A 15896-nucleotide genomic window follows, 5' to 3' on the forward strand; every position below is an offset into this window, starting at 1 on the left:
AAAGTTTGATTTAAATCAACTCAATTGAAACAATAGTTTATAAAGAGCAACTGTCATCCTTGTCACAAAGTGGCTCCGTCTCTGACCTGCTGTTGACTCATCAACAGTTCCAATATTGCAGAATATGTAGCCTAATTCTACGTAACTAAGTTCCATTTCATGCTGAATAAACAAAATTATTAATGTATCTTAAATAGAAAACTAATCTATTAGATACGGTAGATTTTTTAATTTCAAAAGTGTTTTATTAAAATAAATTTGATAAAAAGAAAAAAAAATCTGATTTAAATCTTTAAAAATCCAACTTAAATTTTAAACATCTGATATCATATTTTTTTAAAAAAATCATCATTTTTTATCCACCCTGCTTCACATGGTCATTATATGACAAGTTAAAGATCAAGGACTACTTGTATCTACAAAAATAAGACCCTAGAAATGGTTTTCTCTATGATGCGTTGTGGAAATGAAAGTTGAACATAAAGAAGCAGTATTGATGCTTTTTAACTTTGGTTGAAGAAAGCTCCTGAGAAATCTGTAGATAGCCAAACCCCTCCCCTCCCATCCAATAGTTCAGCAAACAAATCAACCACTGTAGTCGGTTACAGTGACAATGGTTGTACTGTTAGATTACCTGAAAGACCACATTGAGTGTTATAAGTGTTATAAGTGGTCCATGACCGGGTCAGGTAGTCACAGATTCTGAGGAGGATGAACTTGGTTTGTCTTGGTACCCTAAGCCAGTGTTCTTGACAACTGAGTCAGAGAGTGAGAGTGAGGGAGAATTGGAACCTGAGGAACCTCCAGAGACTGCAGAACCCCTAGTGATGGTAATGTCTGAGTCAGAGGAGGAGGGAGACATGGGAGATCAGGAGCCCCTATTTGATGCCTGGGTCAGAAGGTCAAGGAGCCAATAGGAATATCTTTGTGGGAAAAAGTTCAGAAGGTGAATCTATGAAAGAAAGTCTAGACAGTTGTATCTCTAGGAAACAGTTGACCACACCCAGACAGAATATAAAAGGACGATTTCTATAACTTCCTAGCAACCTGCTCTTATTCTTCTAAAATCAACGGGCAGAGATGAAGCTATGTGAGCAAAACCTGGAGAGTCATGAATGTGTATGTGTGTCTACAGAAACATTATCTCACTGAAGAATGTGCTAATTAGCTTTGACTCTCGGGGGCTGCACGGACCTTTATCTCTTAGCTAATTTAACAGGAGAAAGCTGCCAAGATGGACTGAAATGCCTGAATTTACTTGTATAAATACTGCTTTTCATATTAAAGTGTTTGATTTGAAATCTCAATGTGTATATTTTCCCTTTGTTCCGATCTGCGTAGGCCAGAGCAGAACATTGAGAAGGAATAATCTTGGAGAAAATGTAGTCACTAAGAATCCACACTGATTAATTGGTGCATAATCAGTCAATGAATATATTAAGAGTTATAATAGTAAAATATAGAATTGGAAGAAATGAAATAAGACAGTCATTTCTAATTTGGTGTTCAAGTTAATTTGATGCTCAGTTGGGAATCTGACCAGTCCTTGGTGCTATCTGAGCTTCGTTGTTTTCTTGCAGACATTTCATTACTCAAACTAGATAATATCAACTATCATTTTTTTTTATATTACTTACTTCAGATCATGAAACATCTGCAAGAAGACAACCAAGTTCAGAGAGGACCAAGGACCCCTCATTTCAATCCTGAGCTACAAATATTCCCCTTTATTATTTATTTATTTATTTATTTATTTATTTTATTAATCAGATTTGTATGCCGCCCCTCTCCATAGACTCGGGGCGGCTAACAGCAATAATAATACAATGTAAACAAATCTAATATTTAAGTTAATTTAAAAAGCCCCAATTTAAGAAACCAATCATATATACTGACATACCATGCATAAATTTTATAAGCCTAGGGGGAAGGGAAGGTCTCAATTCCCCCATGCCTGACGACAGAGGTGGGTTTTAAGGAGCTTACGAAAGGCAAGGAGGGTGGGGGCAACTCTGATATCTGGGGGGAGTTGGTTCCAAAGAGTCGGGGCCACCACAGAGAAGGCTCTTCCTCTGGGTCCCGCCAAATGACATTGTTTAGTTGCCGGGATCCGGAGAAGGCCAACTCTGTGAGACCTAACTGGTCGCTGGGATTAGTGTGGCAGAAGGCGGTCCCGGAGATATTCTGTGATATTAGTTGGGGAATTATCAACCAATTGGAATATAAGCAATATTTTCAGGATGTTACATTAAAATTATTTTGAGCTGGTTTTATTAATGACGATTTAGCATTTAATCACTAGAGAGTTTCACTATTTGAGGTGACTTTATGTAATAGTCATTGCAGTTTTAAAAACTTTTCTGTGGTCATAAAAGTTAGAATTGTATTTGGAACTTTTCATTGTAAGATAAATAATTTGTAGTCTGAAAGCAAGTTTATGGAAATTCTTGCCTTGCTGTTTTGTCAGAGAGAAAAATCCACTGTATAATGGATTATCCTATACTGCTCTGCAAAGGCACAGCTTGCAATGCATAAGTATAACAATTGACATCCTGCCTTTGAATATGCTTTTATATGTCATTTGTAAAGGCAATTAAAAGATAGGATGCCATAGAAAGAATTGCACATTTTGGTCATTTAAGGTAATGAAGAAGTTTCCTCTGTACCTGTATTCCTGTTGTTAGATAGAGAACACGATATTTCTATTTTATTAAGCAACCTAATCTGTCTTGAATAAGATTTGTATATTCATCAGAGGCCTCTGGAAGGGGGCCAGTTTCCTGCACGCCTCCACAGAGTGCAATACTTTGCCCTGTAACACATTCTTTACAATAAATGTCAGTAAAGGCTTCCCTCATATTTGATTTATTGAGAGCACACAGGGAAGCCAGCTGTTAGCACTTCTTAAGTATTTGTCTTTGAATATGACTTAAAGCTGAGAAACATCATAATGCAATTTTGTTTACGATTAAAAGAGGCAGACTTCTTATTCTCCTTAATCTTTTTTTTTTGTCTTGGATTTTTTCCCCCTCTTAACCCAATATTTTGTCATTTGAAAGCAGATATGTCTTTAAATCAATGTCCCAAAGAGTTTATTTTATTTTTATTTATTTTATTAGATTTATAAGCTGTCCATTCCTGACAGACTCAGGATGGCGTATATGAATAAAACAATAAATTACACTAAACCTTTGAAAAGTGTTCAGAAACTTCAGATCGTGCAGAATGCAGCTGCGAGAGCAATCATGGGCTTTCCCAAATCTGCCCATGTTACACCAACACTCCGTAGTCTGCATTGGTTGCCGATCAGTTTCCGGTCACAATTCAAAGTGTTGGTTATGACCTATAAAACCCTTCATGGCATCGGACTAGAATATCTCCGGGACCGCCTTCTGCCGCACGAATCCCAGCAACCAGTTAGGTCCCACAGAGTGGGCCTTCTCCGGGTCCCCTCAACTAAACAATGCCGCTTGGCGGGACCCAGGGGAAGAGCCTTCTCTGTGGTGGCCCCGGCCCTCTAGAACCAACTCCCCCCAGAGATTAGAATTGCCCCCACCCTCCTTGCCTTTCGTAAGCTACTTAAAACCCACCTATGCCGCCAGGCATGGGGGAATTGAGATACTCTTTCCCCCTAGGCCTTTACAATTTTATGCATGGTATGTCTCTATGTATGTTTGGTTTTTATATTAATGGGTTTTTAATCATTTTTATTATTGGATTATTATTGTATGCTATTATTGCTGTTATCTGCCCCGAGTCTCTGGAGAGGGGCGGCATACAAATCAAATCAAATCAAATCAAAAAATAAATAAATTAATTAAATAAATAAATAAATAAATAAATAAATAAATAAATAAATAAATAAATAAATACCTCATAACAGACATTCTTCATTCTAGGCCGGAGCAGGATACTATGGCTCAATGGTCACAGGCCTGTCAGCAAAGCCATGTTTTTAAGGCCTTCCAGAAGGTTAGGAGGATGAGGGCGGGGAGTCTCTCCAGGGATAGTTGGTTCCATAAGGCCAGAGTTGCCACATAGAAGTTTAAGTTTAAGTTTAATCAGATTTGTATGCCGCCCCTCTCCGCAGACTCAGGGCGGCTCACAGCAACAGCAACACAATGTACAAGGCCCTTCCCTACAGTCCCACCAGCCAACATTGGCTGATGGAACTTGGAGAAGGCCAACACTGTGGGCCACTGGTAACTGTGAGACAGAAGATGGTCCCGCAAATAACCTGGTCTTAAGCCATGTAGGGCTTTATAGGTAATAATCATCACCTTAAATTGCACTCGGGGACCAGTTGGAAGCCAGTGCAGCTCACGGAGTGATGGAGTTATGTGGGTGTACCTAGGCACAACTACAACAGCTCTCACAGCTGCGTTCTGGATTCTGTAGTCTCTGAATGCTCTTTAAGGGTAGCCCCATGTTAGGGGCATTGCAATAATTGAGCCACAAGTTCCTGATTCTGCCTATATTTATATGCTTTCCAAATTAGCATCATTTTGGACACTATCTAAAATGCAGCATTGCATCATGAACAATTGTTTTATAAAGCAGCATATCATTTTTCAGCGATCTATCCCTTAACTGTAATTCCTATCTACCTTGAAATGTAATATTTGGATTGTTGACTAGCTATACACAGAAATCGATGATTATTAACTTTACATTCACATATAATACTAATAACAACTTTCAGAACTATTTATCAGCATATTTGCTCAATCTTCATGGGTCTGTATGCAATTTCACCAAGTGAAGTAGATCACATATACTTTTCCCTGTTTGTGACACCATCATAACATTTTTGGACCATCCTCTATGACAGTGATAGCAAACATATGGCACAGGTACCACAGGTGGCAAACGGAGCCATATTTGCCAGCCACAAGCTGTTGCCCTAACTTCTCTCCAGCATGCATGTGCATACCACTCAGCTGATTTTTGGATCGCATGTAGGCTCTGGGAGGGCATTTTCAGCTTTCAGAGAGCCTATGGAGGGATGGGGGAGGACATTTTTGCCTTCCCCAGGCTCCAGGGAAGCCTCTAAGTTGGGAAACCGTAAGTTGGGAAATGGGATGTTTCTGGCCTCCAGAGGGCCTCCGGGGTGGCAGGGGAGGCAAATTTCACCCTCCCCAGGCATTGAATTATGGGTGTGGGTACGCATGCAGTAGTGTGTACGTACGTACTTTCGGCACCCGAGGGGGAGAAAGGTTCACCATCACTGTTCTATGGCCTTCTTGAATTTATATCATAATCTGCAACAATTTATCTTAATTAGCATTGTGTTAGGTCTATATTCCATATACACTCTTAAATCTCCAATCTTTGATAGCCTATTATCTAGATGGCATAGAATCATAATTCATTTTGCTATGGTACATAGTAGGTTCAATTAAATAAATAAACCTATAAATATTGCCAAACCATAACATATCACATACATTAATCTATGAGCAAACAAAACCAGTTATTAACAGACATTATTTGTAGTATTCAAAACATTTTTTAAAAAATCAATGATAATTGCACATCACATTAAATGAAGGCCTCCAAATTAAATAATCTATGAATGATCCCTGATAAAAAGTTCAAACTTCTGAACTATTATAGAAATGTCTCTTTGCCCAGGACATTTACTGGTAATATTCCTCCACTACTTTTATTCCTGGGACTATATGGTAACTGAATCATATTTTCTCTACTCTAAGGTAATCCTCATGTTGTAATAAAGGATTGAAGAATGTGTTGGCTGATTGAAAAGAAAAGTCCTGTTCAACCTCAATATTGTCAAGAATAATTTATTTCTAATGGTTTTTCTCCATGGACATATATATAATGCATACCCATTTTACATTGTTATGATTGATTATGTGCCGTCAAGTCAGTATTGATTCTTAGCAATCACATTAGATAGATACATTTGTTTAGCTTAGTATACTACTTGGACACAAGCTCTTACAATAATGGCTCAAACCATTAAGTTGCTCAAATTGCTGAAAAATAGAAGGAAGGTTAATTTTGCTTATGTGGAAAAATCACAATCTCTTGGAATGTCCAAATCAGACAGACAGCTTATTTAGAATCTTCATTCCAGACTAGCTAAATTATACATAGAGCTTAAGTCCAGGGAGTTTATAAGAGAGAATTTAGCAAATATATCACATTTAATTTTAGGTAGTACAGATTTATGATTTTCTGTTATTTGTCACTGAAGGTAGATAAATAATATAAACTCAGTCTTATACAAGAGTATAATCTGTAGCTGCTTGGTTTTTAGAATCAGCACTTAGAAATAGTCCTTGACTTACAACAACAATAAAGTCCAAAATTTATGTTCCTGAAATATTTGTTAAGTTTTATGCCGCCTCTTGCCACAGTTGTTAAGTGAATTACTGCAATTGTTAAGTCAATCTGGTTTTCCCATTGACTTTGCTTCTTGGAAGATTACAAAAGGTGATCACGTGATCCAGAGCAGGAGTCACCAACCTTTTGGACCTCAGGGACCACTAGGTTAATAATTTTAAATCCCACGGAACACTAATATGATTTTTTTTAAAAAGACAAATAGCATTTACTGCCATGTAAAAAATGCAAATCATTTTTCTGCAGACCACCAAAATTTTCTTGCTAACCACCACAGGTTGGTGACCATTGATCCAGAAGATCCTGCAACCACCATAAATATGAATCAGTTGCCAAGTGTCTGAATTTGGAGTACGTGACCATGGGGATGCTACAATAATCATAAGTTTGAAAAATGCTCATAAGTCAGGTTTTTTAATACTGTTCTAACTTCGAACGGTTATTAAATGAACTGTTGTAAGTCAAGGATTACCTGTATTCAGTTTACAATGCTATATTGATAAATCAAAGGCCAAAAGCCAAAAGAGCCAAAAGCAATAGGGTGGAAACAGTAGTTGGTTCTAAATCCTGTCGCTGCCTCTGCCCATGCACAGAAGCGTCCCAGGTAGAGGGGCTGAGCCTACTACTACCACCGCTACCGGTTTGCTAAAACAGGAGCAACCCACCACTGGTGCAAGAGAAATACCCCTACTTGAAGCTCTAAAACAGGCATGACCTTTGGAAGGTTCAGATGGCTGTTTTAAACCATGTGATTTTATGAATATATCCATGCATAGATAATTGTTTTATCTGATCTAATAGTGAAGAAAAGCAGTTATGCATGGAGAAGTGGAAAATCAAACATAGCCTTTGAAGCAGCCCTACAAGCTTTCCAAAGAAAGTTGTTTCAAGCAGGTGTAGTTTGTTCATCCTAACCCAATTTTCAAAACAAACCTTTCAAATATTTTTCATAGGTGCAGAAAATTTGAAACATTTGTTTTTTTAAAAAACAAACACCTTTCTTACACGCATACAAGTCACCTAAACTCCTACTAGGCTATTTTTTTTTCAATGTTGCAATGGAAGTTCCCAATGAAACCTTCTGCTCACAATAAAATTCCTTATTCCACTAGGCTTGAAATTTTAGGCCTGGATAATCTTGAACTATGCCGTCTACATTCCGACTTAAGTTGAGTACATAAGATCATCTATCTTAATGTCCTACCTGTTAACAACTACTTTAATTTCAACCACAATAACACTCGGGCTATCAATAGATACAAACTAAATCTGGATCACACTACCTGATCCTGTTGTTAGTTTTTCTAAACCCCATACCTTTTACCTTAAACTGTCTGCTCTGTACCTTACACATTTTTTAAGAAGTCCCTAAGGGGGAATGCATAAGTTCTCCAAGGTGCCTACCATCCCTGTCTCACTGTCCCCATTTGTATGTACTCATTTTATGGCTATTTTTGCTTCTTTATATCCATTTATTTGTGTCATTTTTTTCATGTCTTCTATTTCCTTGCATTTGTTGACAAACAAACAAACAAATATTAAACAAATATATACATCATGGATGTATTATTATTCAAGCTATGTAGAGACGTATTCTGCTAGTCCACTGTTGTATTAAAATTGCCATTTTCACTAGACCCATTCACAATGTGACTTCTTTGATGAGGCATACTGTGCCACATAGAGTCCACTTCATATCTGTAAAGAAACCTATTTCTATCCAAGTTTTATGTTTGAACTGAAGCAAGAATAAATACAATCAAATATTCCTAGGACTATTAGCCAACATAACCAAAAGCAAAGGATCATTAGAGTTGCAGTTCAATAACCTAAGGGAGACCAAATCGCTATCATCTTCTGGCTAAAGTGGACAATTTGTGAATTTTGGCTTCCAAGGAAAGACCACCAACTGAGCCTTGTTTGTTATTTATATACATAGATATTAAGAGATAGAAAATTTGGCTTATCAGTGCTGTTTTCACTCCCATGTGAAAGGAAGGCAAGCAAAATAAATGAATAACAAAAAGTTATATAAAAATACAGAACACTGGTTATTTAGAAATTTTGTTTCTTATTTGAATGCCCCTGATAGTAGGTAGAATGTGCTATGATTATATGCAGAAAGAAAAGAAGAATGTTGGATGTTGTCCCTTAAGATGAAGAATAACTATGCTTTACAATCTCGTATTTCTTTTTCAGCATCTGCAATTGCTGATAATGGAAGAAGAGCCTGCTTAAAGCTGAAAGTCTTCGTACGGCCTGCAAGTAAGTGCTTTATGCCTTGCTTTAGAAGTTGACTTTATAGTGCATGCTTTGGTTTAGTAAACGGCAGTTTAAACTTCTTTTAACTTTTAAAATCCTATGTGTTGTCTCTTCTTTTCAGCGTCACTTTTTTTTGTTTTTGCCATATCTTTTAATCATTCTTCACAAAGCAGTTTTCTTATTTGTTTTTCATATGCATCAGTTGCTAACTTGTTGTTTCTTCAATTGTGGTACAAAAAAGAAAACTACTGTGGTGTTTCAAAGCAGGCCACAGTTATAAATAAATTTATAAGTTATAAATATATGCCTATAATAGAAATAGAAAACAGACATGAAGCAAAAATTTAAAAAAATGAAAAATGGGGATTTTAAGGGTGTCTCACTAACTTATTTGGCTGTTATCTCTATTTTTGTTATAGACAACTGTATGAAAACTATAGGTGTTCATGATCGTGTTTTCGATGTTAACGACAAAGTAGAAAATTCATTAGAACCAGCAGGTTAGTATGCTTAGAGACTCTCTTTTAACAAATGCCTCTGTCTTTCTGGAGCTTTTACGTCTCTTTCTTTCTCTGCATGATTTGCATGGTAAAATTATTCTGCTTTTACTCATTTCTTGCAGCGCTAATAATGCTTATGGTATATCTGATTTGCTAATGCTAGAATTCTCTTTTAAGATGTTGAGAAAAAGTATTCTTTTTCCATGACAATCTGCTTATTCAAGCATGGCATCTCATTTTTTTTAAAAAAAGTTGTCCTAGTCCTATTCCCACTCCATTTTTTTGGTGTTTCCATTCAAGAGGAGGAAAATGTTATGTATATTTAAAGACACAAATGTATATATATGTTGTCATGAGAATTTAAATGTAATTTATCTAGTTGCTACCCTGTCCCAATATATAGATGAATTTGGTCAGAATTTTACAATACAATGTCCCAGAGGAATATATATATATATGCAGTAAAGTGCAGTAAGTAATTATGAATAACATAAAATTGATTTCAGGTTTAAAAGACAGACAACTGGACAACAAGAATATGATTATATTCTTGCCACATTTCTGTTAATAGCAGTAGTGGGGTCTAAAGCCTGTTGCTACCATTTCGCTCACGCACAGAAGCGTCCTAGGTGGGTAGGTGGAGCCTTCCACTGTCGCCACTTACCAGTTTGATGAACCGGAAGCAGCCCACTTCTGTAGATACATTACATATTATTATTATTATTATTATTATTATTATTATTATTATTATTATTATTATTAAATAAGAGCAGGTGAAGCTGATCTCAATGAAGATTTATTGTGTGCCTGCTGGTTCTGTTTTAATAATAAAAATATTGTAAGAACATTGTCTGCATTTTTCTGTGGACTTTGCATTGCTTTAGACATTATCTTTACATTAAGGCCATTTTCCCATTTCTCCCCATTCCTCCCAGTGGGGAGAAGACGCAAGATATATTCAATTTCTTGATTTCAGAGTGTCCTCTTCTAGAGCTACCTGAGGCCTATAGAGGAAGTCAAATAAGGTTAAGGCAGAGGCTCTCAGATGAAGGAAGCTGAAGGGACAGCAGGGCAAACAAAAGTTCCTCTGATGAAGAGAGAAGCTGACAAGGAGTGAATCCAAGGCAGAGACCCTCTGGCAAAGAGAAATGTCAGAAACTCAGAACCTAAGATAACTCCCAAAAGGAGTAGGAAGAAGTTTTCAAAGGAATATTCTAAAGCTTGTTATAGTCACTGCCAGCTATATCCCCTCTACTCATTTGTACTACATCCCTATCCTCTAAATTTAGCAGAATCAAACTTCTGCAGAGACGTGGATATAGAAATTACTGGGTACAAGTTTATGTCCTTTGGTTGTTAGAGCTCTTAATGCAAAATAAATTGTGCTTCTCCTAATGAAACAGCCAGAGCCATACCTACATTTTACATAGTGAAAGATATACAAATAGGGAATAGGGAATTGTGATGCTGAAAATATTCAGTTTAGTCACTGGGAATGTCTCTTTTAGGAATAAAAGAGACATTCCCAGTGACTAAACTGAATATTTTCAACTTCAAGTTAAATGGGTTTTTTTCTTAATAATGTATTATAATCATGTATATGTTTTTAAGGTTAAATATTGTTTAAATTTTTATATAGCCAAATTTTACTGGCAGAAACTTTGGAATTTTTTTGGAATTGATAAATCATCATTTGGACATTTGTTGATTTTCTGTAGCCTAACTACACAAGACAAAGAAAAATCTAAAATTAATTGAGAGAACAATGTCCAACATTTCAGCCAGTGTTGCACCTGGCTTTATGAAGTTTTTTTTAATGGAACACGTGGCATTTAACCAAGGAACTATTAAAAAGTTTTAAAATAACGTATGTTGTCTTATCTTTCAAGGAAATAAAATACAAATGTGTGCTTTCTATTTGAACAGATGATACGGTACATGAATCAGCTGAGCCATCCCGTGGTGGGAATGCAGCTCAAACCTTAAGGATATCCAGTCAGCCTTTCACAACTATACTGTTCCTTCTAGCAATGCTTTTGACGTTATAGCACATATTCCAGCAAGCGGCCACAGTCAACTTCAGGATCTTGGAACATCAAAGATCCGCTTAATTGCTCATCCCAGCAACGGGACTTTATATTGGTTTGCAGATGTTGGTTTGTTCTCCTTCCCCCGTCTTCTCCCTTTCTCTCCTCTACAACCTGAACTTTGAGCAAAAATTGAAGGGGAATAACTAGACCTCTTTCTATTCCCAAGCTTTTCCCTGGCTTTCCTTGATCCCTTCTAAAATAAATGGACTCCAAATGAAAATGCCAAATTTCAATATTGACACTAGTGATTCTTACTTTCCTCTGCAGCCTCTCTTTAAGATACTGCCTAGTTAATTCACTGGGCCATCTGTATCTGGAGAAGGAAGAATAATAGGAGATTCAGTTAGCCGAAGAATAAGGAAATTGTTTGGAAAAAAAACCAAGAGAAGTTTTTTACTCTTTTCAATAAAATATTTATTTCTCCTTGTTCAGCACTGTAAGATGATCATGCAATGCACTGTGTCACCATGTCAGGACTGGAGGGAAGATATTAAGAATAGATATATCTCAGTGAACAGGCTCCTCAAAGAAAAGAGGTACTATTTGTATGCAACTGCCTTGAAAGGTCCTTGACTGTAGAAGTTATGCTCCATAGCAGAAGCTCTGTCATTAGGGGATAAAAAAGTGACCACTGACATGCAAGGTCAGGTTTAGGAAGCTATGTTGGAGTGATAGTGCCTCTGTATCGCTCTAGGTGGATAGTGCACACCAGATTACTTTTCTTTTAACTCAGATACCATGGTGCTACAACAAATTTTGTTCGAATGCAAAAAGGCATTTCTGCACTTCTAAAATATATTTTCTGTGTGAATAAAGTGACCTTTTCCCAAGGCTTACTTAGTAGCCAGTAGCCTTGGATCCAGCTCTGGGTGATGATACATACTATGTTGATAATAGCTCGGAATGGAGTAAACCTGGTGAGTGATACAGAATCCCCAGTGTCATGGATAATTCTGCCTCCTTAAAAGTTTGGCAACTCTTGGAGTTAAATGCTGCCAGAAAGGAACCAGGACATTTGTCATAGAGGGTGGAGGGGAGTTCTGCATGGGAAGAACAGAGTACAGGATGATTGTTTTGAATTGTAGAGTAAAGGTTGAGGCATTGATCTCATCTCTCTCTTCTTTTCCAACACAGTTGAAAATTAGTGTAAATGTCTTCATTGGCAGGAGATAAACTAGACAGACTCCCAAAGACTTTTAACTGTTTTGTTGCTTCTAAAAATCCACTAGAGTAGAAAATACATTATCTAGATATACCTTATGCTGAAAATAATTATATATGCTTGTCCTATATAAAGATGATAAAATGTGGTAATTTGTGACAAGATTATGGGATGCTGATTGGTTGAAATCGGGGGTGAATCTTTAGGCAGCTGTGATATAGCCTCATAAAATATTTACCAGGAAATGCCTTCTTTATAGTATTCCATTAACTTAGGCAGACCAAATTTAGATGTACAAAATAAGAGAGATTATGAAAGCTACTTAGCAAACTTATTTTTCTCTCAAAATTAGTGAGAACAAAACTTTTTTTAAAAAATGAGGCTAGGTTTCACTAAATTTTCACAATATAGCAAAAGAAAAGTTTAATACTAAATCATAATGCAAATGGACAAAATTTTGAAAATGCCTGTATTTGTATTATGAAAAGAAAGCATTTTTTTTTTCTAAAAGAAAGTTGCAGAATTTCAGGATTCAAAAATAGTCTGAATAAAATGGTAAATATAAGGCGCTCTGGGCTTGCCTGATACCACAAAGTCTGGGCTGTATTTGAAAGCACAGAGATGTCTAACATAGCACACAATTTTTTAAAAAAAGTTTCATAATCAGCACTGAGGAATGGCACTGCTTTCCTCGGAATACAATCAATCAGTCTCCTCTCTTCAATGTGTATTTGGGTACATAGGTAGGAAGGGATGACCTTGAAAATAGTGATCAAGGCAAAGACAATGTTGCACATCCTACAAGTGTAACCTACCAATTGCAAATATGAGTCGCACTGTTCGTTGTCCTAACAATGGCTATAGCTGTTTTTTCATCATTTATCTACCAATAATAAATGGCTGGACCCACTTGCCTCAATAGCACGCTTTCTAAACCACAGATTGTCACCACAGTGAATTCAAACTTTTGCTTTGCCACGGCGCCACTGCTAATCTAATGATTAAAAGCTACACTGTAATTACAGTTCAGATGCTAATTGCTACACTGCCTCAAATGCAGATTTGTCGGCAGTAGGTTTACAGTACCTTCGGATATTTGATGGCATCAGGCAATCTTGTTAAGCAAGAAATGGCCACGTTCACAGGACATAGTGAGGCATAAGACTTGATTAGTATAAATACTTCTAAACGATGCAGATGCTAAACCATCCATTTGTATGTTCCAACTGAAAGCAAATCATAACTTCTTATCAAAGAAATTAGCCATAAGCAAGCCATAGTTTTACTCTTTGGTATGTGCAGGCCATGGATCGTATCTCCTTGGAACTGATATTTAACAAGGTTTGCTACTCATGCAGGAGCACTGATGCTAACCAAGCCTTATGGTGCATTCATGCAAATCTGGCCAGTGCCTGAAAATGTTTTAATCTATCCCACTTGGGTATGTGTGTGTGTGTGCGTGTTGTCCTGACATCTTCAAAAAGATGCCAGTATGTATGTTTATAATGGCCCCTTTTCTCAAGCATGAAATATGAGATACAACATTTGGTCCCCCTCAATGCAGGCAGTCTGCCCTATGCCATCCAGTCCGAGTTTGCTAAGGGCTTTGCAAAGGGTAGCAGGGAAATAAGGATTGATCTGTATGGTGGATACTGTGTATCCCTTAATAGACAACAAGGTAACATTTTGTGTTAGTTTAGAAATATTGTTTTGTACTGTACTTTCTCAGCTGGCGAAGGAAAGACAAGTTAAGACAAAAAAAATGCTATGTTCTTTAAATTCTGTATTATTAGCAGCCTCTGTTGTACATAGTGTTTGATAATAAAGTATTAATTTGATTATTATGTCTTTTGTAAGTGAGAAGAAAATAGATTTTCGTGATATTAAAATTTAAATAAACAATTCACCTTCTGAATATATCCCCCCCCCAAAGTCTATCATGGCTACTGAAGATGTAGCCCCCGCAGATCACTCCCCCTACAGGATTCACACATGAAAGCCATTCAGCCTCTCTCAAGATTTCACAATGGCAGGACTTGGAATATTGTGGCATCTGGTTATCGATGTTTTGTCCGTGGAGTTAATGGTCTATTGTTAGAAGCCCATGGTATTTTTCTTTGGGTGTTAGGTTTTCATTAGCATGTGTATTCACAACAGCTTGGATTTTATTCTTCCTTCTTGTGAGAACAATTTTTCTCTTCCAGTTGTTTAATCCTCTTTTCATGGGTCATTGTTTCAAAAAGGGGCCTTCCCAGCAACATATGTGATAATGTACAGTGACTTGATTCCTCACCCCATTGAACACCAAATGTAGCAGGGGGTTATATGTAAATAATTTTCTTTCCTGTATAACCATTGAAGGAAAGAAATAATAGCTACCAAGGGAATATGTGTGTTTGGAGTTTTTTCACATATTTTATGAAAGCAGTGGCTGAATCAATTTTTGCAAATTTTGAAAAACAAACTTCTTCATACTTTTCTCCATAAGTCCAGTTATGTAAGTTATGTATCTTGTTTCCATCTACTGTACATCAGATTCCTCTTTCTCTTCCCTGCTACCAAGTTCCCTTAAGTTCTCATTAAAAGTGGAGCAGTAAATGGGCAAATCTATTTCTGACTTGCGGTGCCCTACTTTTGCCATGCCTTCACCCATGTTTTTCATATTTGAGACTAATCTCCCTGCCAAAATCTTACTGCCATTATCTGAACAATTTAATAGATGCTGGCATAGTGGAGGTTGCCCATGAGCCTACAGAATCTGCTTTCCATGGTTACCCTTAATGGCCTAAAGAAGCCACTGATTGTGTCCTTCTGGGTATGAAAGTCCAACTCAGTGTGGTCCTGTCCTTGTACTGCCCTGCTTTGCAGTTTCTTTGCACTTATTTATTGAGTGCTGTTTTTAAAATGCTTACATTATATGAATTTAACAAAAAGTGTTAAAAAAACAAACCCATAAAATCTGTATTTGTATATACACGTGTCCGTACAATTATATCTGAATAAAAAATTAAAGATTTTCATCATTTTAATAAATTATTTCAGGCTACATTTTTATTTTCTGAATGATGCCTTTGGTTCAGGGGCTTTTTTTTCCATCTTAAATATTTGTGGGGGAATGGAAGCCTGCAAGAAATATAACACAGAGCAGTTCTGTAATGCTTGGAATGCAATTTCTGCACAGATTAAATACCTAGAGCTGTCACCACCAAGATCCAGTCTGATCTATATTCGGGGTGCTGTGATATTCTTTGCCCCCCCCCCAGCCCAAGCATCTGCTTAAGAATAAGTTATTAGCATGGTTATTCACACCATCTTCTACACCAGAAGTGTCAAACTCGCATTGTCACGTGACGTATCGCAACTTTTCCCTCCTTCGCTAAATCAGGTGTGGACGTGGCCAGCGCATCCGACTCATGGACCTCAAGTTTGAGCCCTGTTCTAGACTGTGACTATACAAATAATTCAATGTTTTCAATTGTGCTCTCTTATTTTTCTGATGAATGGTAAATTGAT

The 15896-nt window shown here is 36.9% G+C and overlaps 1 protein-coding gene across 3 annotated transcripts in view; it reads left to right on the forward strand.

Annotated features, from left to right (window-relative positions):
* Nucleotides 1-15417, forward strand: part of EFNA5 (ephrin A5) — a 233781-nt gene extending 218364 nt beyond the window's left edge. For all 3 annotated transcript variants that reach the window (XM_070742951.1, XM_070742954.1, XM_070742953.1), the window contains exons 3-5: nt 8569-8634; nt 9051-9131; nt 11058-15417. In XM_070742951.1, the coding sequence (XP_070599052.1) occupies nt 8569-8634; nt 9051-9131; nt 11058-11179 (269 nt within the window). In that variant the 3' untranslated portion in view covers nt 11180-15417. The remainder of the gene's footprint in view (nt 1-8568; nt 8635-9050; nt 9132-11057) is intronic.
* Nucleotides 15418-15896: the final 479 nt, after the last annotated feature.

The sequence above is a fragment of the Erythrolamprus reginae genome, chromosome 2 (genome assembly GCF_031021105.1).
Source record: "Erythrolamprus reginae isolate rEryReg1 chromosome 2, rEryReg1.hap1, whole genome shotgun sequence".
NCBI classification, from domain to species: Eukaryota; Metazoa; Chordata; class Lepidosauria; order Squamata; family Dipsadidae; genus Erythrolamprus; species Erythrolamprus reginae.